The 27,755-nt window shown below is 42.5% G+C and overlaps 1 protein-coding gene across 4 annotated transcripts in view; it reads right to left on the bottom strand.

Moving 5' to 3' along the window:
* The window catches only part of HS1BP3 (HCLS1 binding protein 3), a 55,729-nt gene that overhangs the window by 15,520 nt on the left and 12,454 nt on the right, over nt 1-27,755 (bottom strand). For 2 of the 4 annotated variants that reach the window (XM_050316434.1, XM_050316433.1), the window contains exons 2-6: nt 26,584-26,782; nt 25,334-25,541; nt 22,955-23,171; nt 666-817; nt 30-165 (exon numbers count right to left, since the gene is read on the bottom strand). In XM_050316434.1, the coding sequence (XP_050172391.1) occupies nt 30-165; nt 666-817; nt 22,955-23,171; nt 25,334-25,541; nt 26,584-26,598 (728 nt within the window). In that variant the 5' untranslated portion in view covers nt 26,599-26,782. The remainder of the gene's footprint in view (nt 1-29; nt 166-665; nt 818-22,954; nt 23,172-25,333; nt 25,542-26,583; nt 26,783-27,755) is intronic. The other 2 variants (XM_050316432.1, XM_050316430.1) reach the window with 1 other exon arrangement.

Here is a 27,755-nt window from a genome sequence, read left to right on the forward strand (position 1 = left end):
TCATCCCACATGACAGATTTGATGAGTACCTCAGCAGTTCCTCAGTGTCTTCCTCAGGACCCCTGCTCAGCACATCCTTGCTGTTCTCACAGGCATCTGGCAGCAGCAGTGAGTCACCCAGTCTCACCACCCCACCAAGGTCTGGATCTTCAAATAATTTCAGATCTAGAAAGGGGAACCAGAAAATGCAGTAGTCAGATCATGCTGTGTAACACAACGCCTGCACTAACACTAGCCAGTAAATCTGGCTACTGGGCTAAAAAAACATATCACGTGGACAATTATGTTTTTAACATAGACTTCCAATCCACAGAGTGCAGTGATACTCTGCACTCTCAGGACTTGGTAAATCTGCTTTTTCCTTGCACTCAGCAGCAGGTCACAATACTCTTGTTAGTGTGGCATGAGTGATTGTGGGACAGCCAGCTCCCACACAGACCTTAATATCCCAGTTCAAAATGTCTACAGTAAACAGCTATGGGAGCTGTATTGGTTGTATTCTTTCTGAATGATTCTAAATGATTCTGCTCAGCTGAAGATTTACCTTAACATTCCCAAATCATTATTTAGCCTGTATATTCTGTACCACCATAATTTAAAAGCTCTGTTATACATGTGCTTTAGATAAAACATTCTGTGTATATACAAATACAGAACAGATTTACTCTCTTTCATCTTCTTTCTGGGACCAACTGATGAGAAATCTTCTTCTGGGCCAAAGAGTCCTTCATCTGGATCCACCTCCTCTTCAAAAAGGGTTAATTTGGGTTTCTCTTCCTTGGTTGGAGGAGCAGGTGCCTTTTTTGCTTTTTTAGTTCTAAAATATAAGAGAAATAGAAAGCCAGCTGCAATTCTTCATTTAACAAGGAAGATTTATGTCTAGAAAGTCTCCTAAGCTGAAAATAGATGTCAGGAGGCAAGGTAAGGTCTATGGAAAGGTCTATAGAAGGGTGCACAGACATCTGTTAGTCACTGGTAGGAATGGGACTGGCAGGAATGAGCTGGAGAGACTGTTGGTCTGGGTGTACTGTACGTATACACATGTTGTGTATTCCTAGGAACTGTCAAGAAGCCCAGTGGGAATGAGAAGAGCAGGGCTAACACTGCTGTACTGTGCAAACTGCCACTCAAACCCATTTATTTTAAGCAGTTATACTCCTCCCATGCAGAAAGCTTAAAATAAGAAAGACGGCCAGTTTCAGCAGCACTGTCCTAGATGGACAGAAAGGGATGGCTTGAAAAACAAAGTGCATGTTGGTCCATTGCACTGATCCCTTTGGACAGGATTTAAAAAATCTCTTTGGCTTCATTTCCTCACCAGTTCCTGCTGCTGTTTATGATAGCTGCATACTTCCTCCATAAAGGTATTGATACTCCCCTCATCCCCAGAGGAACTGTACTTATGAGACTACATCACCTTTAAGTTGAAGCAAGCAGGAACTGGCAGAGACTTGGTGGATAGGCTGCTTTTTGCAGAATTTACAAATGTCACCCACTGCTTTCTTGAATCAAGGACAGGATTAACTTCCTCTAAATTTAGTCTTCTAAAAATCTGTCAGTGAGACAAAGTTAATTTTTAGGCTGCTTCTCTACTCAGTGGAAAGAGACACACATCTTCTTAGGGCAATGAATACCACCTACTTTTAATACTGCCTTGGATACAATAAATCTCCTCTTCCCATAGTCTGGAGAAGGAAGCTAAAACCTAGTTTGGATTAGAGGCCTCATTTGCACTGGCTTAAACAAGGAAAGTTGAATGTCTTTCCAAGAGCAGAGTGAAAAGCTCGTGCTGCTCACTTCCACATCCAGGACTCAGGTTCCACTGGCTGAAGCTACAAGGCCACTCTCAAAGAAGGCAGCTTGAGTTATGAGCTAACCCTGATCTGTTCCTAATTCCCCACTTTGCTTATTACTCAAAGGTGTAAAAAAGAAAATTTAGAAAACAGGACAAAACCTTTGGGTCAAAAGTCCAATTCAAACTAAGCTGAAAAAGAAGCATTCCTTAGGACAGCATGTCCTTCCTAAGTAATTGCCATAGTTCAGAGATCCTCAGATCCTTACTCTCAGCAGTACTGGCCTTACTATTTCTAAGTTGGAGGCCTTTGAGGCCTCTTACAACAGAAGACCTGATCTTCTCCTTTGCACAGAGCAGGTCAGGTTTCAGCCTAGAGCAAATCCAATTATCAGCACTTAACATGCCACAGTCATCAAAAACTAAGAACAAGGTAAAAGATTGCACATACATTCCAACTACACTAAAGAATCTTGTAAAATCCTCTTCCAATTACAGCTCCACACATAAGAGTGGAGTCCAGTTATTTTCAATTATTTTCACAAGTTTATTATCAACAAAACAGAACTCATGGATGATACCACCTTGCTACCATCACTTTGTCTCAGCAATGGCAAATGCAGCACTTTGGAGGCCCAAGAACAAGCTCCATGGAGAACTTAAATGTAGGAGAATTAGAAACCTTTTGGGTTAAGGCAGGAGTAAAACAGCTGATGGGAATCTGAGGAGTCTCAAGGACTAAGTGTTTTGAGAACACGACAAGGACTGGACATCTGCAGGAACGAGAAAAACAGCACCTGCAGATGGGAGTCTGAGTTGAACCTGCCAGGAGGCATGTGAATAGAAGTGTTGTGGTTAGATTTAGAAGAAGAAGAATTTAGAAAATAAGATATGTTGACTAACCAATAATAATCGTGTGAACAGTGCGTATTTTGTGTGTGTGACCAATAATAGGTTAAGTAGTCAAATATGTGGTAATTATTGAATTGTATAAAAGTAAGTGTAATTTCCAATAAAGGGGAAGCTTCCAAAACATCATATTGGTGTGTGTGAAGTTTCCACTGGGTCTCGCACGTGACAACACTTAAATATGGCTTTATTTGGAAATATACCTTATTTGATATAGTAAAGGTATCTGCAGTTGTTAGCAACTAGTTTGTTAAACTATTTATGATATAAACCTTTGTTTTAAAGCAGAAAATTTTGCAGAGAAACTTCCATGGATTTCTTTTATTTTGCATTCATATTCATTACGGATACGCCTAGAGTGACTTCTGAATTTGAGCTACTTTTGAAAGCTCAGCTCCAAGGAACTGCTTCAGACTGAAGCATTTGTAAAAGACCCTTCTTCCAAAACCTGTCAAAATCTAAAGTTATAATATGTACAAATCAGAGAGCTTTCACACAAACTCGAATTCTTTGCTTTATTAGCTGTGGTAAGGAATCTATCACTCAAATGAGTCTTAGTATTAAAGTAAAAGGTAAAAAATGAGAGCCATTATATTTAACCACAAAAGCAGAGGACAGTAAGACTGAGTCTTCCAGAGATGACAAACTGATTAAAAATAGAATTAGTAGACACAAATAAATCCAACCTACTGGGGAAGAAGCAGCCTTTATTTGCATAGTTCAAGCCTCGTATTCTTTGAGAGATGAATGACAACATAAATGTGGATTTGCTAACCTACAGAATGCCAAAAGTCTTTGACATGATCCCCTGTCCAGAAGGTTACTACAGCTCTCCTGATGCATAAGAACCTGTTACACCACAGATACTTATAACCATGAGCCAGTACACATCCAAGCAACAGGTCTTCAACCCAGTGAAGTTAAGAAAGAGTTTACCAGTAATAAGCTGAAGTATTTGCAGCAAAGTTTACCAGTGTGGTGGGAAATACCAAAGAAAGGGAAGAGAACCATAAAGACTGTCATAAAGAACAGCACATAAACCAAAAATAATTGAACTGAAAGACCCTAGTAACAAACCTCTGTTTAGTCCAACCACCAAACCAGCCCACTGACATGGGCTCACTTTCTGTTTTGCCAGGAAACTCCACTGCCAGTAACGGCTCAGGGCCAAAACTCCAGGCAGGGGCTTGACCTGCTACTGGTAGGAACATGAGGAAGTTGTTTTTCTACCTTCAGGTTGTTTCCCCTCACTACCCTCCCAAGGAAGCCACAGTTGGACTGCCAAGTAATTCCAGCATATCCATACAGGGACTCTGTTGAGGTCAGTCTCTAAGTGGGAAACAAGATTCCCACGGTTCTGTATTTAGCTGTGCCAGTCCAGACTGTGCACTGCTGAGCAGAGGTCAGCGGATGAGAGTGGATGTGTAAGAACTCAGAGCCTGTCTGAGTTCTGGTCTCAGAATCAGCTGCAGCTGGCTTGAGTGTGCATCTGCCTGCCCTCTCATCCCCTCTCTACATATTCCTGTCACCTCCCCGTAAGCAGGGACTGAGCTGGAGCTGAGCTGATCTTGAAGCCACAGGTTGGTAGTCCTGCAGAAGAGAACCTGCAAGGACATTTAATTTGATGACCATGATGTACCAGGGTGCAGTAAACTTGTGCAGGCACGCAGAGGCTTTTGGGAAGACAGAAATGAAGTAACATTTGGTTTTCCAAAGTATTACTGTACTCAAGCCCTGCACTTCATTAGCACCGCCTTCATACATCACGCTCACAACCTTGGGACCTGACATTTTGAAACTACCAGCATCCAGCTGGTGGAAGATGACCCGTGTCATTGCTATTTCTTTATTGCTGAAACAAGTGAATCCTTGGAACATCACTCTAGTGAATTTTAAAAATCTTCCATACAGAAAGAACTGTGAGAATCACTCGAATAACAATGCTGTCTCCTGCTCTGACTCGCCTCCTAACTGACATGGACCAAAATGGGATGATTAAAAATTAAGAGTATATGACTCCACTTAGTCAGGCTGCTGGCACACTTGAAAGTCCAGCTGAGAGTCCTGGCTCCCAAATGGCTCTCAACCTGGCTCTCAAATCACCCAAGAAAATGCCAACAAAACCCTGCATGCAAAGATGCTTTCAAACCTAACCTGTTTTGTGAGCACAATTCTCTTGCTGTTGTTTACCAAATACAAAGTAGGTCACTCATTTGGCAGCCTCCAGGTCTCACTGGCACTGCAATCATGCAAATATGCTTTCTGGTCAGCTGTAGAAAACAGCAACGAGGATGACTAAGACACTCCAAAGAAAGAAGATTTCCAGAACTGTATGTGTGATGGCTGTATTATGAAATGTTGGATCTCCAGATCTATCACTTGGTGGCACGTGGCTTAAATCACAGAGTATTCTGCTCTCTACAGAGGAGCCTCTAACCCATGATCACTGCTGGGTTAAAAGAGTGAGTGTTGCTATCAGAGTATGTGTAATCTCAGCACACTGATAAAAATTTACAGAATTTATTGTTCTGAAAATGTGACCATCTCTTTTTGATAAAAATAAAATTATGCTCCAGGAAAATGATGTTACAGTAATATTTTTTTTTAAAAAAAGACCTAATCAAAATACACATACTCCTTTTTATATAGGAGTACATATTTAGGTATCCATGGGATTTTACATGGGAGGAGCTTCTAATATAAATGGACACCCCAACTCCTACAAATCTACGTTCAGGTTTGAACAGAAGAACTACAGCTAAAATAGCAGCTATACTACCACATCTTCTTGAAAATAATTTCTGAAAAACAAAGAACCTATACACTAGTTCCTGTAGAAAACAAAATGTCATCTGCTGCTTTCTTTTCATTCAACAGTGCTCGCTTGCCAAAGCTGCCTGATAATAACAGACAGGACAAAAGGGGTCATTCTTATCCACTTTGGGCAAGGGATGCCCAATAGAAATTCTAAGCCCGTCAGCTCAGCACAGCCTGACTGCTAAGCATTAAGCAGCTATGACAAGTGTTGGCCACAGGGATACTTTAGCTCACACAGTAATCCTTTTCTTGTGGACATCACAGTAACATCACAGTATTTTAAATGGTTCTGACATATTCCAAAATAAGATAATGCATAATAGATGGGATAAATCTCCTATTAGAAATCATTTGGAAGAAAAGCATTCAACTGCAGGCAAAGTTCCTCTGCTGCAGCCCCAAGATTAGGTCAGTCTTGGACTACTGTTCCAGCAGAGCAACAGATGGAAAGAAAGCCTGAAGGAATAGATTTTCAAGAGTTCAGGTCCCATCTAGAGACCTGCTTTTGTGGAGAGATATTTCGGAAGGGCTCAGCACTCTAGAGTACTTCTTCTTCCTAAACCAAGCCAAGCTGGTTCTACAATCTATCCTTAAGCTTTCTGATTATATTCTTTTTCAATATAATTTGAAAACAGACGAGAAGACCACAGATGGACAACTTTTGTTTAGTACACAGCTCATTAACAATAATCATAATACAGAAACATTTCCTAAAATGTTTTCAACTAAATAACTAATAAAGGCATACATAGGCACTTGTATGGATGGCAAGGGAACCAGGGTTACAGAGTAGACTGCAAAGAAAGAAAATTAACATAAAGCAAATTTATAATTTTCCTCTGATTTTCTAAACTAAACCAGAACATGAAACTTGCTGAAATAAGGACAAAAAAAGACAAGTTTCAAAACATAATCATGTCTGAATGAAACCACAGTGGTCCAGAACAAGACAGGCATAATGAAGTTGCCAATAATGATGTGAAAGAGTCAAAAATGCTCACTAGGGCTTGGGGTTTCACCTGCAAAGCAGTAGAATGGTATTTTCAGGGTTTCTGACAACAGTGAAATTTTTCTTATCCTAATAAACATGTTAATGATGCACATTTTCAAATATGCAATACCAGATTAACACATACTGAGGTGTTTTGGAAAAAATTGGCCAGGTATCTTTGAGCACCCTGGATATAACAACTCAACACATTTGAGAACTCCAGGAAGATTACAGAGGGATAAAAATGAAGCCATTTCAGAAATCAGAAAAGTCAGAAAAATATAACACAAAGAAGCACATGGTTGGTGAGCATTGCTTTGATGCTTGGTAAAATTATAGAAAGTCAGATAATCAGATGTAATCAGCAAGTAATTAAATGAGCATTCATTACTAAAATCTGGCTGGAATCGTGCTGCTGTTTTCTTTTCATGAACCTACAGGTTTTGGTTAGTAATGGCATCTTACCCAAGGACTGACACAGCAATCACGGAGTTCTCACTGTTTTCCTCCAAAGCAGAAGCAGGATGATGGAAGCTCCTATCCTTCAGGTCCTGTAGACAAGGATCTCACTGCAGCATTGCAGGGATCTGCTTCTCTACAGAGAGATCTTGAGCTATCTCTGCATTAACTTGGGCACACAGATGCCTCAAGCAAGAAGGGCTGAAACCATAACACTCTTTTTGTTTCTTCTTCATGTATTTGGTAGGACAAGGAGGAGAGAATATTGTCTTTCTGTTCAGTCTATGAATTAGTAAAAGAGCTACAATTCTGCCCAATTCCATACTATTTCTCCTATTCATCCCTCCTCAATAATTTCCCCAAATTTCTGACCAGTATCAGATATTTTCTTGCTCCCCCTCCAGAATCTGCAGTGCTGCCTTATCCTCTAGACTGCTAATGGGCCTCCTTGTCATCTTCAGCGCTCTTCTTCACATTATGCACCTCCTACCTTCTAGACCTCTGTTCTGGACTCTTTCTGCTTTAACCCTAAAGGTTACTATCATGGTCAAGCTATGCTTTTGAAAAAGACCACAGGCAGTAACTGAAGGAGAAACAGGAAGCTTCAATGGCAAAGTGGGAAAAATGGGAGGTTAAGTTAAAAAAAAAAAAGGTATAGAATCAGTATAGGTAACAGTAGGTAAGTTAGCAAAGCAAGAGAAAGGGAAGAGGTTGAAACTGATCAAAAACAATAACCATTAAATAAATGCAAAATCTTTCTGGAGAAAGGAAGCTTTAGTGGGAGAAAATTAGGCTGAACAGTTTGGACCTAACAAATCCTGCAAGACATTATTCCTTAATTTATTTCCTTTAATGTCATTATTCAAACTAATGGAGTTACTTTCAACAATAGGCCCTAGTTTTATGTTCTAACCCTACAAAAATTACAGTCTAAGAAAGAAAATCCATTCTCTTACACTAATTACTGATTGTTACAGGTTTGTAGCTCCAAATCCAACAACTTCTTTATCGAGTACTCTGTTTCATGCCTGTAAAGTGATGCCTACATGCCATATAACTCAGCAATAAAATGTGCCACATGACAAGAATTTAAATGTAATGAAATCAACCTGCCAACATCATGCCTTTATGAGACATTCTTCACAAAACATCCCGCACAGCTTCACAACCCAAGTCAACCAAGCTGAAACAAAGAGGGTGTGAAAAAACTTGCTAGTGAGCATGTTAACTGTCACCATGAATAACAGATTCAGGAGCAAACTCTAAAAAACAAGGCCTCACAAAGAAGGAATTGAAGGTACTGAAAGTATCCAGTGTTGTGGTAAGAATTCTTACAACTGCCAAGCAAAAGCGAAAAATAGCAACCATTTTGGAGAAGTGATTGGTTTCTTCGACACTGAACCACACACACACGTGAACATACCACCACAGCTTCTTGTTAGACGTATTTGAATATTTTCTGAAAAAACACTGAACATGAGAATACCTGATGCCTGGTTTTCAGAAGGGTTGGGTACACCTCTGAGTCACAGAACTCTAGAGTCACAAAATGGTTTGGATTGGAAGGAGCCTTAAAGATCACCTAGTCCCACCCCTGCTGTGGGCAGGGACACTTTTCACTAGACCAGGTCGCTCAGAGCCCCATCCAAACTGCCCTTGAACACTTCAAGGGATGGGGTAGCCACAACTTCTCTGGGCAACCTGTGCCAGTGTCTCATCACCCTTATTGTACTTAGATCTCATCTAAACACACTCTCTTTCAGCCCCTAAAACCGATAGTTTTAAAGTTGTCCTCTCACTACAGGCCTTGGTAAAGTCAAGTCAGCAGGACCTGCAAGTGTTTGGTGCCTCCTCCCAGGGACAGGCAGCCTGACTGTTCCTACATCTACTTCACACAGTTTTAACTTTGTGTTAACTGATCTTCAGCTCCTCACAACAGAATGCCATCATATGCAGCAGCATCTCCTGCTACCTATGTTTGACAGCCCCTTGGCCTCAAGTTGTGCTCCTCAGGAGGAGCCCATTTCCCCTGCAGTGCTGCCTCATCTGAATTCCCTCCTCACTGCATCCTAAAGCAGAATGGGTACAGGAGCCCAGACTGCAGGCACAACTCTAATTTTCATCTGTCTGTGAACAGAAAAGCCTCACAGAGATAACAGAACAAGAAAGGATGCTTGCATCAAAATAGTCTGGCCTCTCCAATCCCAGATGTTCTGTATAAAACTCAGTCTGAAGGGTGCCTTTCCTTTTTTATGCCTGGTACCCGCACAGACTGACTCTCAACCTACAGAAAACCCCTAGCAACCTGCACATGATGTTCCAGTCTAAAATTCTGCCTGACATACCTGTCACACCACATCTAGAGAGCTTATGAAAAGCCTGAGAAGGGCTGGTTACCAGGGCAGTGAGCAGATTCCAGCAGTAGCCAAGCAGGATTTGGAAGCAGGGCCAGACTGCTTCCAAAGCGCAGGGTCTTGACTGCCTGAGGAGGGACCACAGGGCTGAGCCTGCCTCCCTCACTCACATCTGCTCTTCACAGAGGTCACTTCTTCCTCTTGACTCTGCCATGGGTAAAACAAACCTATCACCACAACTCAGAGATGGCTCTACAGGAACTGCAGTAGAGAAGGACACAGCGAGACATTGTCAGAGCTAAATGACAGCGCTGTTGCAGACACAGAGCCCTGCTCCGGCTGCTGCCTCTCCTGATGATCATGAGATCAAATCCTCTTCCACAAAAAGAGAACACAGCTTTTCTGCCTAGAGGTTTCATGTGCTGATTTTTTTATTTTAAACAGAGGTAAGATAAAATTGCTCTGGGTGAAATATCCCCAGGCCACGGATATACTTACTGCATGAAGCAACTCCACTTGTGATGTTGCAGACACTGCTGGAGGTCAGACTGTAGGAACAGCCGCACCAGGGAGCACCACAGACAACAAACTCTTCCTCCTAAGTAAGGCACTAAGGCTCTGCATTGGCAGCTTTTCTGCTGCAAGCAGAAAAACAGATGACATAATTCCGCATTTTTCAAATTGGATTCCTATTTATGTTTTTATCACTAATGGGCCTGACTTCACAGCACAGAAGCTTCTGTAACATAAGTAATTTCAGGGGCTGAGCACTGAGCTCAGAGTGCCCAACAACTGGTTGTCAGGATGAAGGGAAGGTCCTGCTGGGGAAGCACCAGGAGCCCTTTGTGGAGCACAGTGGGGTTGGGCACTGAATTACAGAAACCTGCTAAATGCAAGCAAGCCACAACATGTGATTAAAAGAAAAAGAAATAAGCAGTCCTCACAACTGTTCTGCCTTGTGCATGAAGTCCAGTGCAGTGCTGGTGTTATCTGGCAGACATGACAATATTCTAAAATCATAACCAGAATCATTCCCCTCCTATTGACAAAAAAACCCTCAGAGCTCAGCCCAGCCAGAGTGACACTTGCTATTCCCACAGCACTTTAAAGAGATGGCAGATGGATGATCTCAGCAAGGCCTCTAACTAGCATCTCATATCCCCAGAGAATCATGACTAGACACAAGTGACACAAACCTGTAGATCCACACAACTGATTCACTGCAGATCCTCCTCCTCACTCCTGCTCAGCCCCCTGATGATCTGCTACTGCCCACTGGCCCCTTGGAGCTGGTCCAATTAAAAACAGACAATTCCTGTGCTGCAAGGGAAAACAGGATCAGGGAAATGCTGTGGTAGAAATGCTGGTATACATCTCAGGCTCTCACATGCCAGATGACATGAGAACTCAGGCTTGTGGGGGGACAAAAGGCAGCAAGTGTGTCGTGCTCTTTGAGCACAAGGAGAGCTCCTTCCAGGTTTAGCTGCTGTTGACTCACAGTGTGAGCCTGGGCCAGTAATTTGATCTTTTGGGTCAGTTGGCTGACTCACAAATCCTAAATGCACTCAGAGAACATTAAAGTTATGCCATTTTACAGCAGTGAAGAATCTTGTACCATTTAGTAAGTTGGAGGCATGTGAGAAATTACCTGAGGTTTGGTAAGGGGGATCTTTGGTTGAATACATAGAAGGGGGAGCAGAAATTATATCACTGATCTGCGCCAGGAGAGGGACTGGTGGAAAAGTGCTGAAATTATTCTGATAACAGAGGGGAGTAACAATTACAATAACTGCACAATGTTTTAAGCTTTTACTCCCTGGTGTCACAGTGGGTATGGCAGTGTTGAAGGAAGAATGATGAGTTCAGACAGAAAGCACAGATTCAGGACATCTCAGGATTTGGATCCATAAGGAGGAATGCCACAGCAACCTTTCACGTGCCACACAGCTAGGACAGAGAACCAACACTACAGGGTCAATGTGGGCATAACGTCCCCCCTGTGCTGCTGAGGGGAAGGAGGTAGAGAAAAGGGGGAGAGAAGTTGAGCCCCGGGAGAAGGAAGGGGTGAGGGGGAAGATGTTTTATAATTAAATTTTATTTCTCATTATCCTACTCTGATCTGATTAGCAATAAATTCAATCAATTTCCCCAAATCGAGTCCCCTGTTTTGCCCAGGACAGTCACTGGTGAGTGATCCCTCCCTGCCCTTATCTTGACCCATGAGTCTTTCATTATAATTTCTCTTCTCTGCCTAGCTGAGGACAGAGCAGCTTTGGTGGGCACCTGGTGTCCAGCCAGGGTTCACCCACCACACCTGCCTGTGGTCTCTCCAAGGCATGGAAGGGTTTTGAGGCTGCTCACCTTCCCACGACTGGCAGAATTCCACAGCAGAGGTGCCATGAGCACAGGAGGCAGCACACCCACCCACCCTGCTGAACGAGAGGGCTGGGGTAGGCAGGACTGTACCCATACTATAAACCACTTGGTCTTGGTCTTCCTTTGCTATGTGTGGTGTTTTGCAATTATTATTTATTCTGCATCCGATTTTCAGTTCAAGTGCTTGAAATGACAGGAGAGCTGTGCTAGAGCTCTGCAAAGTCACAGCCTGAAACAGTGCTTATGACATGCTTTGGGGCACAGAACAAAGGCACATGGGGGTGTTTGAAGCAGCAAAGGTTGGTGAGATACTGCCAGAGGACTGTATACAGAGGTAAGTTTGATGCAGTCTTCTCCACATCACCTTCTGGAAATGGTCCTTGAAAGAGGCCCCTCCAAGGAAGAAGTGATAAGCAAAGAGCTGAAAAGAGACTGTCCTTTGCCATGTTGTCCATTTGGCTGTGGGGTTTAAGGGTTTTTGGCATCCTTCATAATATCCATTACTAGCACAGAATGGCACCATGATTGCATCCCTTCTCTGAGCAGTAGTGCTGTGCTGTACTGCCAACAGCTGGAAAATGACTGGCAGACCAAGGATGTTTCTCCATGAGAGTAAGGGATACAACAGGCTGGGTGACATCTCCCACCACCTCCCAGGGGCAACTAAAACAATGCTTATTGCCAACAAACTGCTGTGTTTGCCAACAGACCCCAAATACCTCACAACCCTTCAGAATTCACTCTCTCTGCACCTCTGCATATCAGGGCATCCCAACACTGTTCTTTCACAGATCAGGATATAAAGTGAGGTCCTGAAAACCAGAAGTGAGCTACCTGCAGCCTAAATAGGATGTCTCTGAAATGAAGAATTGAAGACTAATTCTTCTGAGGTCTTGGCCAGCAGTTCTGGACCACATGCTTCTCCTTCCCATTTCAGCATCCCACATTGTATGGCACTGCCCTTGTCTCTTGGCAGCACCACTGAACAAATAAAAACAACTCCAGTGAGGTCAGACTTTGCAGTAACAGCCCCTGAGGGAGGAAGAGAGGGTTAGCCCTCAGGAGCCTCCTGAAAATGCATTTGCTTTTTTTCATATTACAGGACAGTAGGGGCCATGGCTCTGTCATTCATGGACAATAAAAGTAAGATGGATGACTCAGGAACAAGCTTCCAGGACAAGAGTGTTATACACAACAACAGCCTATGCTGGTAGATAACACATCACATAGATGAAAAATGAGATGTCTGTTGCAAATGGGTCTAGATAATACTATAAGTTGGTTTTGAGAGCATGACACCATGTTTTGTGTTTAATGAAGCCTTGAAGTACGCCTCAGATACTATCACAGACAAAAAGCAATAAAGGAAGAAGAAAGTTTGGAAGTCTTCCATCCAAGCCACTCCAACCCATTTGTGTCTTGTGCCAATAAGCAGTAGTTACTACAGAAAATCGTGGTTCAGAGAGCAGACCTCAGAAAACAGCCTATACTAGCAAAAACCCAAGTCAAGACCTTTTCCAAGCCACCAAAGCTCACACCCACGTGGCTGAACTCTGTTACAGTCCAAAAGAGGCAGGCTGCACCCATCCAGTCCTGGGTGAGCTCCTGAGCTGTGCCATCATCCAAAAGAGTGCCAGCTAAGAGGAACCACAGGAGCCAGCTCCACGCTTGCTGCGAAATGCCCTTGGTGGTTTATGATCACAGAGCATCCTCAAGTGCCAGGCATACACTCATTACTGCCTGCACCAAGAAAAGCCTCATTACAGCATCCCAATGGTTCCAGTTCTGACTCCTAAACATGCACTTTCTTCAGGCTGCCCTGTTGGCAACAAAAAGCCAACACGTGTACCAGCAAATAAATGTAGTCAGAGCTTGCACTGAGATAATGGCACACAGTAACTGCCCTGTGAGTTTCTAGCATGCTTCCTGGCATGAACTTGGCCCAGGCTAATTATTGCTTTCCCAAATGATGCCTGGACATAGTTTAGGGATCATTACAAGCTTAGGGCCCTTCCTGTTTTGGACATAGCCAACTTGCTCTGAGGAGCAGAAGGATTTAGTTGTTGGACAGAAGCTACTTTATTCTAGCTGGCAAAAGCAACACTACAGTTCCTGTCTGCTTTTATTTACTAGTTTAGCCACAGTCAAATCACCTACCACTGCTGTTTGTTTTACTGTGATGATAAATCTTAGCCCCCTTATGATCTGGACATGACTAGGCACTTCAGGCAATATGGAAAGAAAGGTTTTGAGTCTTTCCAAAATTTATAGAAGGTACTGGAAAGCATTTCTTTCACTTCAATGACAATGGTCATTAACAACTATCTGAATGCCGCATTTTTGTGCAAAGAAATGAAGAATTTATTTTCCCCAGGCAGATCTACAAAATCAGTTTTATTCCTTTTACCAAAGGGATAATGGAGAGATCTCACCTTTTAGTAGTGTGATATGACCCAAGAAATTCAAGTGCAAAATGAAGAGCTGCTGAGTTCCAGATGTGTGTCTGTCCTTAGGGACATACCTCCTTTAAATGGCACTTCAGATGATTCCAGACCTGGCCAACTGCTGCAAGGGCAGTAAGAAGAAATGTGATCCCCAGGTGTGTTAATTAGTACTGGTCTATAGTTACAATGGCTAATTCATGCATTTTTGGCAAAGTTTTACAGATTGCCTCCAAAAACGGTTTTCCAAAAGCTGATTCTTTGATCTTTTGAAACAAAGACAGAAATGTCTGCAGCAGATCCATGGGGAAAAGGGAACAATGGTTTTATTAAGTCTGCTGAATTAGGAACCTGACAGCATCAGATGAAAGGAAAAGCAAGTCTCCTGCCTCGATTTAAACTGAGCACACATTCACCCCACAGACAGCTTCTTCTATGGCAAACAATTCTGTTATACTTGGTGAACAGAAAAGCCATAGGGCAGCTCTGAATCCAACCCTCATTAGCAGTCTGTCTCATCTAGGAGCAGTTCCCTGCATCTGTCGATTAAAGATTCCCCCTCGGTGCCTCGGTGAAAGGAGCAGGCTCATCGATGAGGTAATGCTTTTTTATTCTAATTAAGGACTTGAGTCATCCTATTATTGTGAAGTCCATGAAACAAAACATGTTTAAATCTGCCCAATTACATCATGTTCAATCCTCTTCCAAAGCAGAGGTAAAAAAAGACACACTTCTGATTCTGTGTAGTCATAAATTTATCCTATGGCCCTTCTAAAGGATCTCCCGCCTCCTACGAACCTGTCTCAGTTAAGTAAGTGAATACGCCTGGAGAATGGCTCCTGCGTGCCTTCAGTGCTGCTTAGTTCTGCTACAAATGCCTGCACATCGCTGCCAAACAGGATGGGGAAACCAAAAGCTGAGAGTTCACTCAGAGGACTATGGGAATTATTTGAAAGCTGGTGCCAGCTAGTGGCAATGGTATTTCACTCCAGTTTCCTGACATTACTTGGCTTTACAGTTCTTCTATATACAGAAAAGTGTGTGTGGTCAGTTTTATTGCTTTAGTACATTGTAAACAATGAACCAGGTCTGTTAAAAATCGTGTGAAATCTTCCTTAAAAGCAGACTATCTGCTTTAGCAATTTGGTCAAATTCCAGACTGGGTATTTACGTTGATGCAATTCCCTCTGCATTGCCAGTTCAATTAAGTGTTCTTCACTTACAGTCTGATGCTGCAATGAGGTGTTGCACTAAGCTCCTAGGTCCTTGCTGCATTTTACCCCAGGTGTAGTTACATTTGTGTTCTGCTTGAAAACACCACCGGATGGTACACACAGCTGTAACACTACACAGACTGGAGAGCTATTTTCAGCCCTTTGGGTTTAGGATGATGGCATAAACACAAATTAACTATTTATAAAACTCATTAAAGTATATTCTGTGTTCTAATCAGAAAGAAAATGAAGCACATTAAAATAATTACTTAAACTCCTTCCCAAAGGATCCTTGTGTTCCAGCTGTGTATGTACTGGAATCATTCAAGCCAGTCATGACAGAAACTTACCACTGAAGCATAAACCAAGCAATTGCTTAAAAACCTGGGGAGATAATGACTGCATAATCTCATGGGACCAAAAATCCAACACTAGACAGGAAAATATGAAAGTAGATAAGGACAATGCTGGCACAGGGAAGGACTTTCACAAGTTTTCCTTAGGTCAGGGAAATACTATTTCCAGAATACAAGAAAACACAGAGCAGACAACTTTATATCTCTAAGTTATGTATACACTCCTCTCCAAACCTCTCCCACAGTGTGAGTTGCCTACCTCTGATCCCAAGGTACAGATCTTTCTGATAGCCAGAAGCAGACATGACAGCAATCACCTGTCCAATACGCTCTCCTGAAGGAGTGGTTATGGATATAACACACAGCAACTACAAACCCCAGGGTACCAGAACACCTCAGTTTTCCTGAGTGCACTTCCACTCAGTTGGCCCTCCCAAAGAATGAGAGAAAAGGACTAAGTCCTTCACACATCCAACTTGATTCCCATGGCTGGAAAACGCAGCTAGGAAAGGTTCTCAGTTCCACCCCTTGCACAGGTCTTGGTGGAGTTCTTCCAAGAAAACAGGTTTCCTCTAGTCAGAAGACAACACAGAATGAATATGGTTTATTCTGTGAGATCCAGCAGCTAAACATGCTTTCATTTTCCATTGTTTTTTTTCAATCACCCTCAACCTTCCATCTATGAGGTGACAGCAAGATTTCCATTAAAGAAACACATTGGAAGCTGTGCTCAGGAGATGGGATTGGCAGCATGAGAGAAAGGAAAGACCACTGCAACAAAACACCACTTACAAAGCACCTATAAAACCAAAAAAGTTCAGGAGAGATAAACTGGAGGGACTGAACTCCTGCAAGGAAAGCATCTCTGCCATCCTACTTAACTCTCTAGCCACTCAGTCAAAACATCTTCAAGAAGAGGCTACAAGGTTGCCCCTAAAAGGGGTTGAGAGCAACCAATTTATGAAAAATAAGTGAGGCTTATCCTTTAACTGGGAGAGTAATAAAGACTTCTTTGCTGTCTTTTCTTCTTTCTCCTCACTTTGACACCATACCAGACTATGTCCTTGGTTTTCAGAAAAATTTCAACTGTCAGTAGAGGACCAGGGGGTTGTTTACTGATATTTGGTGAGTTGCCAATCCAACAGCAGCTGGATTGGAATTGCGACAAATACTTGTGTCACTTGGCAAAGTGATGTTCGAGCATGCCTTGCAACCTAAGCTTGTGACCCAACAACCAACAGAAAATAAAGATCTGCCTGTTCAAATCTCTGAAGGCTTCACAGCTGTGAGTGCAGATACACACAATGCTGGGAAAACAAAGCTCTTTATTCTCTCTTTCATTGTTTAAATGATCTGAATTTTGTTAAAGAAAAAATAACCTGTATCTTTTCTCTTCTCTAATATTTTGACACCTTCACACTCTCAGCTGACCTAGACAAACAGACTAGTGTTTTTACTGCTGCGTATGAATCCTACTGGATTCAGAGGGGAAGTCACACACATACCTGGCTAGACCAAAAGGCAGCTGTGAATTTGTGAGTGGCTGAGGAATAGGAGGATGCCTGAGGAGTGGCAGGAATACAACCCTGCCAACCAAGGACCAGAAGGCACAGCAGCTGAACACACATTTTTACAAGTTTTCTCCAGACCATCTGTCCAGTAGACAGCAGCTGTGCCATGACACCACTTCAGCCTGCAGAAATTCTCTTCCTTGGAGGTGAAAATCCACCAGCAAGTACATTGGTCTCACCTATGACAGCTTTGGGTACTGCATTAATAAGACTCCTTGGAAAGATGCTAAACACAGGACTTCCCTTAAGCCAATTTCTGCTGCTGCATCAGCCACTCTCAGTGGCCCAAGGTTTCAGGTAGAGGAAGCAAGATCAAATGATGCCACTCATTTCTTCCCCAAAGACAAAAGGCTGAGGCCATCCTTGGCTCTTTTGCCACAACAGGGAAGAAAAGGCAAGGGAAAGGAGTACTGGGATGAACAGTCAAACTATAGCCTGGCTGTCATTAATGGGCTGGGAAACACAAAGGTGTAGGATACAACCAGGACCAACTGCTGGCTTGTGTGCTAACCCACCACCTCCTGCAACCTGCCTGGCTCTGCAGGGCTCTGGCAAGGCCAGGGCTGGCTCCTAGCTGTTCATTCCCTGCCAATCTGCTGCTCAAAGCCATCTCCCATTTCATCTGCAGCCAGAAAAGGCCCTGAGTCCTTTAATAATCTCCTTGCCAACTACACCTAGCAACGGCAAACCTCTAGCACTGGAGGTGCTTGACCTTGACCCCAGCTACAACCAGCTACAAGGCATTTAAAAACCTTTGGCAGAAGGCCCCCAAAAGGTCAGCCCTCACCAGCCCCATCCTTTCCTAACTATTGTCAAGACTTAGCTGTATCTGCATTTAAACACAACAGATGCAGAGCTTCCACCCACCCACGTGTCTGTCTGTATTCCTCAGGAAAGGCACAAATTTGGATGGGGAGAAGCCATGAGGGGAAATCCTCTGAACAATAGCAAAGGCAGAGAGTCGAGACAGAAACTCCCCAGGACCCACGAGGAGACAAACAAACTCTTGCCTGGGGAATACCCACCTTTGGACCCTGTGCAGTCTGCCAGGAAAAACCTAAGGCTCAGGAAATATGTGCTGTCACTGGAAGATTTAGGGAGGTAAAGGAAAAAGGATGGAAGGGAGGAACTGCGTGGGGAGGAGAGGTTCCTGCAAGGGCTGTGGAGAGCTGATGAAGACAGGAGAGGAAAGCACAGGAAAAGGTGGGTTCTCCCAACATGGTGAACAAACATTACCTCAGAAGTTAATTGCAGCTGAAGAAATGCATGCACTGAAAGGGCTGATGCATGTTTTAACCCACGAGGCAGTCACAGTCCTTTTGCAAAATTGTTGCTGCTTTGTCCAGAGGAGCTGGTTCACAGCCATTTTAATCAGCTTCTCTCTTATTGGAGTAAACTGAATACAAATACTAAGTTGAGTTATTTTAACTACAAAGTTAGAGGAGAGAGATGCTAAAGCTCATGGCTTCAACCTACAAACAATAAAACCATGCACTTCATCCACAGAGGAAGAAGACAAAACCAAGTTCAGTTACTGTGATGTGTTTTTTAAATTGCTTTAAGATTCAGACCAGAAATGCTAACTTGATCCTGCTTGGATCAAGTAAAAAAATCCACAGCTGGATGCCTGAATTCCCTACATAAAGCAAAACTTTAGGAACCTTGAGGGCAGACTGGAGCAAACACAGTAGCAGGCAGAAAGCTCTCTGGGCAGAGGAGCTCAGGGCCTTACAGTCTTTTCTAGTAATTCCTTCCCACCCTGGGCCTGAGCACAGGAGCTCAGTTCAACAGTTCAGCTGTTCAGTCCCTGGTACCCACCCTGGCATGGGACAACTTGTCTTCTCCTAAGCCATCCTAATCACAGCCCAGGAGGCAGCACAGGACAGCAGCCATTTCCAGTGGGGCATTCTGGATGTAACAGGATTCACATTTGGAGGACAGGAGAACGTAATGGTATAGACACAGCCAGACACTTCAGTCAGGCCCAGCCAGGGCACCCTGGCACAGCTGAGCTGACTTAGCACTGGTGCTGCTCTGGATTCCTGCTTCACACAGCAATCCTCACTCCCTGACAATCTCCCCCCAAACCACTGGCAAATTATTGGCCTTTTCCCACTGCAGAATTTTCAGCAGTACCATCAAGACCACTCTGGCTGCAGGTGAATAGATCATCCAACATGTGTCTGTCTTCCTTGCCTTGCCCTTCAGAGCATTAGCCTCTTTCAGATCTAGTGCTCTTGCTTCATTCATTCCTAAAGGCATTCCAGTTGGAGAACCCCCTGCAACTGTGACTAGACTCACAGGACTACTTTGCAGTTTATGAGGAAAATCTTTTAAAACACAGCAGTGTTAAAAGACAGTGCACCTCTAAAACCCCAGATGTATTGCCAAAGCACCATGGTAGCCTACCAAGGACTTAAAAATATGTATCTGCAAATGTTGAGACAGATGGCTTTAAAGAAGAAAAAGAGTGGTGACGAAGGTAAGTCACTATACCTAACATTGTCCCTACAATGTAGAGTTAAATATATATCTGATTTCCTACTTGTAAAGGGAATTAGAACATTTTAACAGAAATATTATAATGTATGTGATTTACCAGAAAATAAAATGAAAAAAAAATGCTCACTTTAAAAAAAAACTTTGCTATGAGAGCTGAAAAGATTTCTACAAAAGTCCAGGAGAACTTGCAGAGTAAGTGGTGACAATACCTTGGAAGGATAATAATCCAAACCATCACAAAAGTCAAAGGATGAAGAAGAGAAAACATATTTCAAATTATTTTCAAAACTGCACCCCACAAATGTAACATAATTTTGAGCAACCTCTATTTTAGGAAGAACCAGGCCTGGGGAAAAAATATTAAGGAGAAGGGGTGTTAAAAGCTGAAAACTTAACCACAAGCATGTATCACGGTTTTTGATATGTTCCTGATTTGGACAAGAAAACATCCAGTCTTTCTGCTGTTAAGAATCCCAAGATCCCCCTGCTAACACAGAAAGAAAGCTTTGAGGCATGAGAAGGATAGAGGAAAGAAACACAAAGTTTGTAGATCATCATTAATACCCACAAAAGCTGAAGAGCTGAATTGGCAAGTGAGTTGCCCACCTGACATCAAAGAGTAACTCAGACAGCCTTCAATGTGAGGCAGAGCATCAGCACAACTGGGATGTCTCCTCCAGGCAAAAGGAACCAAGCCATTATGAGCTTCCACCTGGATGATCACCAGCAATACAAAACCAGAAAATAAAGGCCCTAGCTTAGCATTTTACCCCTAAGGCCAGTATATTTAACTGGATATCAGGTGGTTCAGCAGCACAGCAGCAGTGCTGGGTTAAATCCAAGTCACAGCCTTCTGGCCCAGGAGGAGAAGTTGTTACCAAATGAAGCATGCTGACAACATATGGAGGCCTGTGCTACTGGAGCAGTTTCATCCTCATCCAGAAAGCAAAAAACCTGTAAGATTATGCCAAACACATGATTCAGTTTAGGTCTGAGCTCTGCTGCTCAAAGCACTCTGGCCACCAATACTGTATGGGATAGACTGGCTTGCTTCAGTGCTGACTTTATGCCTTTTCAAAGGTTTTTCAGAGAGGAAAGGCTTATGGATTTTTTTTTTCCTTTTTATCCTGATTTTACTAGGCATTAGAGAGTAGTTTACTACTAAACACATTTATCTGTGTCACTTCTCGTTTTATTCATTTCCATCCCAAAGTAACTTCAAGCACATCTGAAGCACTCAAGCTGTGAGGCCTGCAGCTCCCTCTACAAAGCATGTAAGCACCTAACACTTTAACAGGCATAGAACACAGCCTAAAATGGTCCCCAAGGAACTGCACATCCACTGACAACTAAGCTCCTGCCTTTAGCCTCTTACCTAGACACCTACTACTAGATGGCACAGAGCTGGGACACAGTGCTTATGTACAGTCTGATCTCCATTGATGTCAGCTGAAAATATCTTCCATGGAAGCAGGGTGAGCTACATGGGAACAGAGACCATGTAAAATCAGACTCAGGATTCTCATTTCCACTTTCACGTTTCTGCCTCAACACTGTACATATGAGATTTGCAAAAATAATAATAAATACATATGCAGATTTCTTTTATAGATAGCCAACCACTGGTTTAGAGTGAAAAACATCTGACTGCAGAACATGTCACGCTGCAGCTCTGTCCCAGTGAAGACCATACTTCTTATATAAATGAACTTATTTTTATTCAGTAAGAATTCTGTTCTCGAAAGGAATGGAAGCAATAAGCTAAATGAGGATTAAATACCAGATCTTGTCATCCTTCAGTGCATTAAAAGACCAAAATAATCAAGATTTTCAAATGCTATGTCAAACTGTACAGAGAGAAAAGCAAACTTCTTGCTTGTTTTGGCATGGTAAGTTCTTTTAAACTTCTACTTGTTTTAAGTTGGAAAATATAACATTGCATCTGCTAAACCAATAGATCATTTTCCTATCCAAAAAAGGACAGCTTCTTTTGTAAACTTACCAACTAAGAACCATTTTGTGGGAAGTACTGCTTTATCTAGCTTCTCCTTGTAAATAGTTATTTAAATTTTTAAACTCTTCTTCAATAAAAGAATGATTTTGATGCTGAGTAATTAAGCACATTCTGCCAAAAGATTAATATTCAAAGTTTTCTGGTGATATGTAAATGACTAAATACTTCAAGTAAAAAGGCTTAGAGCCTAGAGTGAATGACCCTCTGGAAATGATTCAGTGTCATTGGGAAACACCAAGAGAGGGCTCTGGCTTGTTATTATCAGTTACTGCCTATTGCTATGAAGAAGCACTTTGACAGCACTGTCTGGATCCAAGACAAAGAACATTCAGTAGCTGCTGAAACAATTCAGCTGAGTCAGTCAGTGGTTACTGAAGATCAAGAACAGCTAAGCCTTCTCTACTTGGACATCTACAGCCTGAGGCACCCTAAAAAAGTCGTCGGTACTTATGATCGCAGCCACCCAGAAACTGAATTTGCTTTCAGGCTTCAGTAGAGACGGTTCAGGAATTCAGTGAGAAAATCCATCTTGAAGTGAAGAAAATAAGTCTGAAAATTACTGGCTAGGTAAACAAACCCAGATACTAATATCAGGAAGCTCTGATTCAATTACTGTTTCTTAAGCTGTTATTGCTTATGCCTTAGTGGCATTAAGCATGTGACAACTTCAGACAAAGGAATAAAGAAAGAAATGCCTATTTGTGAATATTGTGATTGAAATGTTGGCTCTTTTGGTCTTTAAGATGCTCTAACTTTACCTCCTTGTAGACACAGCTGAGCTCAAAAGCAGTTCCAGACACTGTAAGCACGAGTGTACTCCAGAACAGCATATCCAGTGGATGCTGATCCATTGATGCTTTGTGGTAGAGCCCTGCAGTGCCCAGTTAAGTGCCTCCTGTAGCTGGGATTGTAATCAAGGCACTTATAATGTCCCTGTCACTTGGGTTTCCTGAAGAATGCACTGAAGAACAATTACAAAGGCTCTTCCCTCTACCAAGGCACTTCCTTCACGAACTGCAGAGGCCTCTCCTCCTCTGTGAAATTCAGCTGAAAGTGGTCAATGTAATAAAATGTTGGGATGAGGGGACAGTGACACAGAACAGCCTTACTTAGAAAACTAGGCTAAAATCTAAATAACAAAGGCACTAGCAGCCATACCTGATTATACCAAGGGGGTCTAGAACTTCTTCTTCCTCCTCTTCCTCTTCTTTTTCTTCCCCCTTTTTGACATTCTGCACTGATAAAAGCTGTGAGATTAAGTCAGGTGTCTTCTCCTCTTTGAAAAAATCCATCACCTCATTTTCTTCATCTTCTTTGTCCTTGTCATCAGGCATGTTTTTACCCTTGAAGTCAACAGCACTGGAAGATTTTGTTCCTGCAAGATACAATAACAGATGCAAAACTGAGTACACAAGGTAACGACTAATTTTTTTAATACCTTGCACCTGTTATTGATGGTTTTGTTTGAAAAATGAAGGACATGATCAGTTTTTGTGAAACTCTTTCAACATTCCCACTGTTCCCTTTATCCGCTATGTGTCATTATGTGTCTGATCTGTTTACTGACTTAACTACTTTAAGTAGAGAAAGGCAGAGGAAATGAACCTTTATCTGAGACACAGCAGTGCATGTCATATCTGCTTATTTATGTTCCCTCTATATCCAACAGAAACAACAGATTTTCCATGTGGTGATTCATCCCATCCAAATAAAGTCTAAGAGAAGTTTCTCTCTGAAGTGCCTTTTTCTCTCCACAGGCTACATAGGGGCTGTAAATACTCTGCTTAGATGTAGATAGCCAACTTCCACATAGCTAGTTGAGATGAAATCCACTTTTTGACATTTATTTAATTCACTTGGGCTAAAATTAGAGCACTGGACAGCAAAAAAATGTTTCCACAGCAGCTCTTCAATTTACACTCAGAAATGTTGCCTGAAGTTCTAACACCCTTCAGAATGCAAGATCCATCCAACTGAGCAAATTCAGGCAACTGAAACATGAAACTAAGTCTTCCCACCATACTTGTCATATGCAGAGGCCAGGAGAATGAGGAGAAAACTGTTCCTTACTGTCAAGTCTCTGGATGTCCAGGGAAGTAATTTAAAATAATGAGACTAGGTAAAAAAAAAAAGGCTAGTGAAAACCATGATGGATAAAGTTAATGGTTTCATCCTTTTGACTGTTCAACTAATATGGCATGGGAAATTCATCTCACCCATCTTTTTATGTCTGCATCTGCCAAATCACCCAGGGCAGACTTCACTGACTCAGTGTGGGTGTCCATGCTCATTACGTGGTCTTATGCTCCCCTTATAGGCAAGAGAGCACTGGTCAGGGTAGGCAATGAATGTTAGGATGTTGCTTATCTTATCCCCACAGTTATCTGTGTTTTACCATTTTGATTCTCCCTAACTATCTCTGACTATATCAACCATGTCTCCAGCAAAGCATACACAAGTAGCCTGAGGATCTGCAGTGTATGTACTGAATTCCACCTACTTTGGTAAGGTGAGATTTACACTATTCTAAGGCAGAGTTCAATGAACAGGTCACTTTACCTACACCCAATCTCTCCACAGTATAAAGACAGTCCAGCCTAGTTTACCTGTAGACATGTGCACCACTGTTAGGTTAATCAGCATGCCAAGATCAATCGACATGAATTCTGAATTCTCTGTGCAAGGGGTCTACTTTCAAAAGAACACTGCCAGAGAAAAAAAAAACAAACAACAAAACCCAAACAAAAACCACCCCAAAACCTTATTAGCGAAAGGATTTTACCAAGTATTACACAGCTTTGTCCCCCTTGACTTTAGGAAGCTGACAGTTTCACAGAACTTCTAATGTGGCCACACCTGACACTTTTGCAAAATGGGCTATTCACACTTGCTAGCACCTTGCAACTTCACTTCCTTAATACTAACACTCCAATAAGAATCCTACACAGCACTGGGCTGGAGTATTCCCTGCTCAGCAGCTCTCAGCTGAATTAGAAGCAGAGCGCCCATATGTTCCATTCATTCAGTGATTCCTTTCTATCCCCAAGGGACATAAGAAAGGAACTATATGAATGACTGGAAAAGGCAACAAGATAAAAAACCCCAAAAAACAGAGGGACAGAGAATGTGTTTAGCTAATAAAGATTCTTTTAGTTAAATCTGTCTATTATTTAAGTCTTTCTCAGAATCAATAATTTGCATGAAAAACAGTCCCTTTAGTGTCCATCTCTCCACTGACAATATATGATTATTTAGCCTTCTAGAGTAACATGTTCTGATTCACAGCAGAAAATTAGAGACAGGACAACACAGTGCTTGCTTTGAAGGTATCTATCAACACCCCTGAATGAGGCATGTGTCCACAGAGAGGAAGGGAAAACACTGTCAAAGAGGACTATGCAGCACTGTAAATGATGCAAATGAGGATATTTTCTGTGACAGACTTTCTTCTGGCATTCTCTAGTTTTTAACTACCTGAGTCAAACGCCTTTATCAAGCACATTCATGGGAGAGGGGACACTCACATCTTTTAGTTACCTAAAAATTCCAGTAACTCAGGACTCGTTGCTAGATCTGCATCTCTGGAGATGGATTTCATGATATCATTGAACATCGCTCTTCGTTCACAGATGTCAGATTCCCCCACAAAGAGAACTTTTCTAGGCAAGAGTGGAAGAGAAGCCTGTGGATATCGTGCTGTCAGCCTCTGGTAGAGCTCCTCTATCTCGCTGTACTTCTTGGAAACCTGCAATGAGATGTGCTGCCTGGGTATGTTTCTTTACAGGGGAGACAGGAGCAGCAAAGCAGCGGTTTAAGTGCTGTGAAACATTAACCATGGAAACTGAAGTGGAAAAACAAGCAAGGAGCTTTTCATACAGCCCAGTAAAAGCCTGTTATATACCCAGTGAATCCCCAAGCACCTCACTGCTGGTCTTCTAGTTCTGTTATTAAAATCTGCTGCCTAATGGAATGGGAGTTCATTCATTGCCAGATACCCAACACCCATTTGTCTGACTCATTAATGAAATACTGGAGGGTAACTGCTCCAGATACTTTTCTGAGAGCAGAAATCCTTGTCCACTAAAAGTGATGCCGAGTCCTGAGAGACAGGAAGAAAAGCCCTGCCAGGTAGGTAAGTGATGAAGAAAGCTACCTGAACCTTTTCATCATTGAGCCAGACGTCACATTTCTCATTCCTTGTGGTTACAGTGTCCTTTGGCTGTTTAGGCCTAAAAAACTGGCACATTTGCTGCCCTGCAGAGCACGTAACACAGAAACCTAAGAGCAAAGACCTCAGCTGACCACTGATTATTCAGTTTATCCATGAGAAAATAAAACCCAACAACTTGGCCATGGCCTACAGGTTCTCATACAAGGAGATGATGCCAACAGTGAATGGAGTCATTCCTTCTGCACACAAAGACAGGAAGCCTGAGGAGAAATAAGGTTCAAGATACTACAAGGAAAGCAACAGTTATGGGAATGTTGGGCTAGAAAAGGTGTGGCTTCTATGTCATATTAGGTTTTAAATCCAGTACCTTAAAAAAAACAATACACAAAACCCACACACAAACAAAACACTGTCTCTAAGTGATGTTACAGATGAAAAGGAGACTGACCCTCATGCCATGTGGTATTACACAGATAATATATTCAGCAAGGCCTTCTATGCTCCCATAATCTATGAATGTGTTTTAATGAATACAGAGATGAAAATAAACAATCCAAAAAGCTAGTGCTAGTGGAGTGCATACAGCACAGGTCCTCTGCTAGAGCCCAGCTCTTACCCTCCTGTAGCACATGGTGAATGGTGAACTGTAGCACAATGGTGAACTCTAGGGAAGTGAATCCTCATTAATACTGCCATGTGTGCAGTATTGCACATACTGAGATGGATATAGAGAGACTCAAGCATCACATCTTGGGATGGAAGAAGGCAGAGTTTTTCCACCAGATGATAAAAGAAAGAGGTAAAAGAAAATCAACCTAACAAAAAGAACAAAAGTAGAAGGGAAATTAATTATAGATTAATGCAGAACCCCTAAACTGCATCTATATCAGCAAACTAAATAGTAGCAGGCATATTCTCAGGCACTGGAACCTGAGAGTGCCTACCAGAAACCTTAATAGCGTGTACGGGAACCTGACAATGCCTGGCACAGCTTAAAGTTACCACTCCCCCAGATAACTCGTCAGCCCAAGGTTTGGCCTGGTGCAGGGGGACCCCACAGGAGCCAGTTTGGGTACTGACACCCCCTGCAGATGGGTAAGAGTTTCGTACCATGGATGAGCCAAACTGTGCGAGCTGCCCTCCAGGCCAGAGAACAGGCCCTGACATGACCAGACACACCTCGACTAGTTCACTAAATCAGATTTAGGCATAAAGAGCAATAACCACCTCAGCTTTTGCACTTCCCTGCCTTTTGCAGTAATTATCAACCAAGTTAGCTGATTTGAAAAGTGTTTGTGTTTCAGCTGTACAATGTTCACTGTGCGTTCAGTGTCCAGTCACCAACGGCAGGCAGCTCTGTAACAAAGATCTGAAGCAGAAAACCCAACCTGAGCCCTCAGGAGAATGAAAACCAAGTACTTTGGACTTATCTCCTGAAAGCAGTGAAGGTGTCAGTACCACTGTGCTCCACATGCAGGATCTGAAACGCAATTCACCAGCCAAACACTAAAGTGAGGGCAATAGAGGATATTCCAGAATGTGGCAATCCTCCCTTCAAAAGATAGCCCAAAATGAGAGAGGAAAGCAATTCCAGAATTCTGAACTGCTGTACATTTCTAGTTTGCTGGTCCCAGTAGCACTCTGAAGAGGGTATGACAATAGAGCCCCTCCCAACAATATTATATATGCACAAATGTAAGGGCAGTGAGGAATTTACTAGTACTTTTTCAGAAAAATAAACACTATTATCCCCCCAAAAAATTGAGTCTGATTTGTGAAAAACACTTA

Source organism: Myiozetetes cayanensis, unplaced genomic scaffold (genome assembly GCF_022539395.1).
Source record: "Myiozetetes cayanensis isolate MyiCay16 unplaced genomic scaffold, myiCay2020 scf2-11, whole genome shotgun sequence".
NCBI classification, from domain to species: domain Eukaryota; kingdom Metazoa; phylum Chordata; class Aves; order Passeriformes; family Tyrannidae; genus Myiozetetes; species Myiozetetes cayanensis.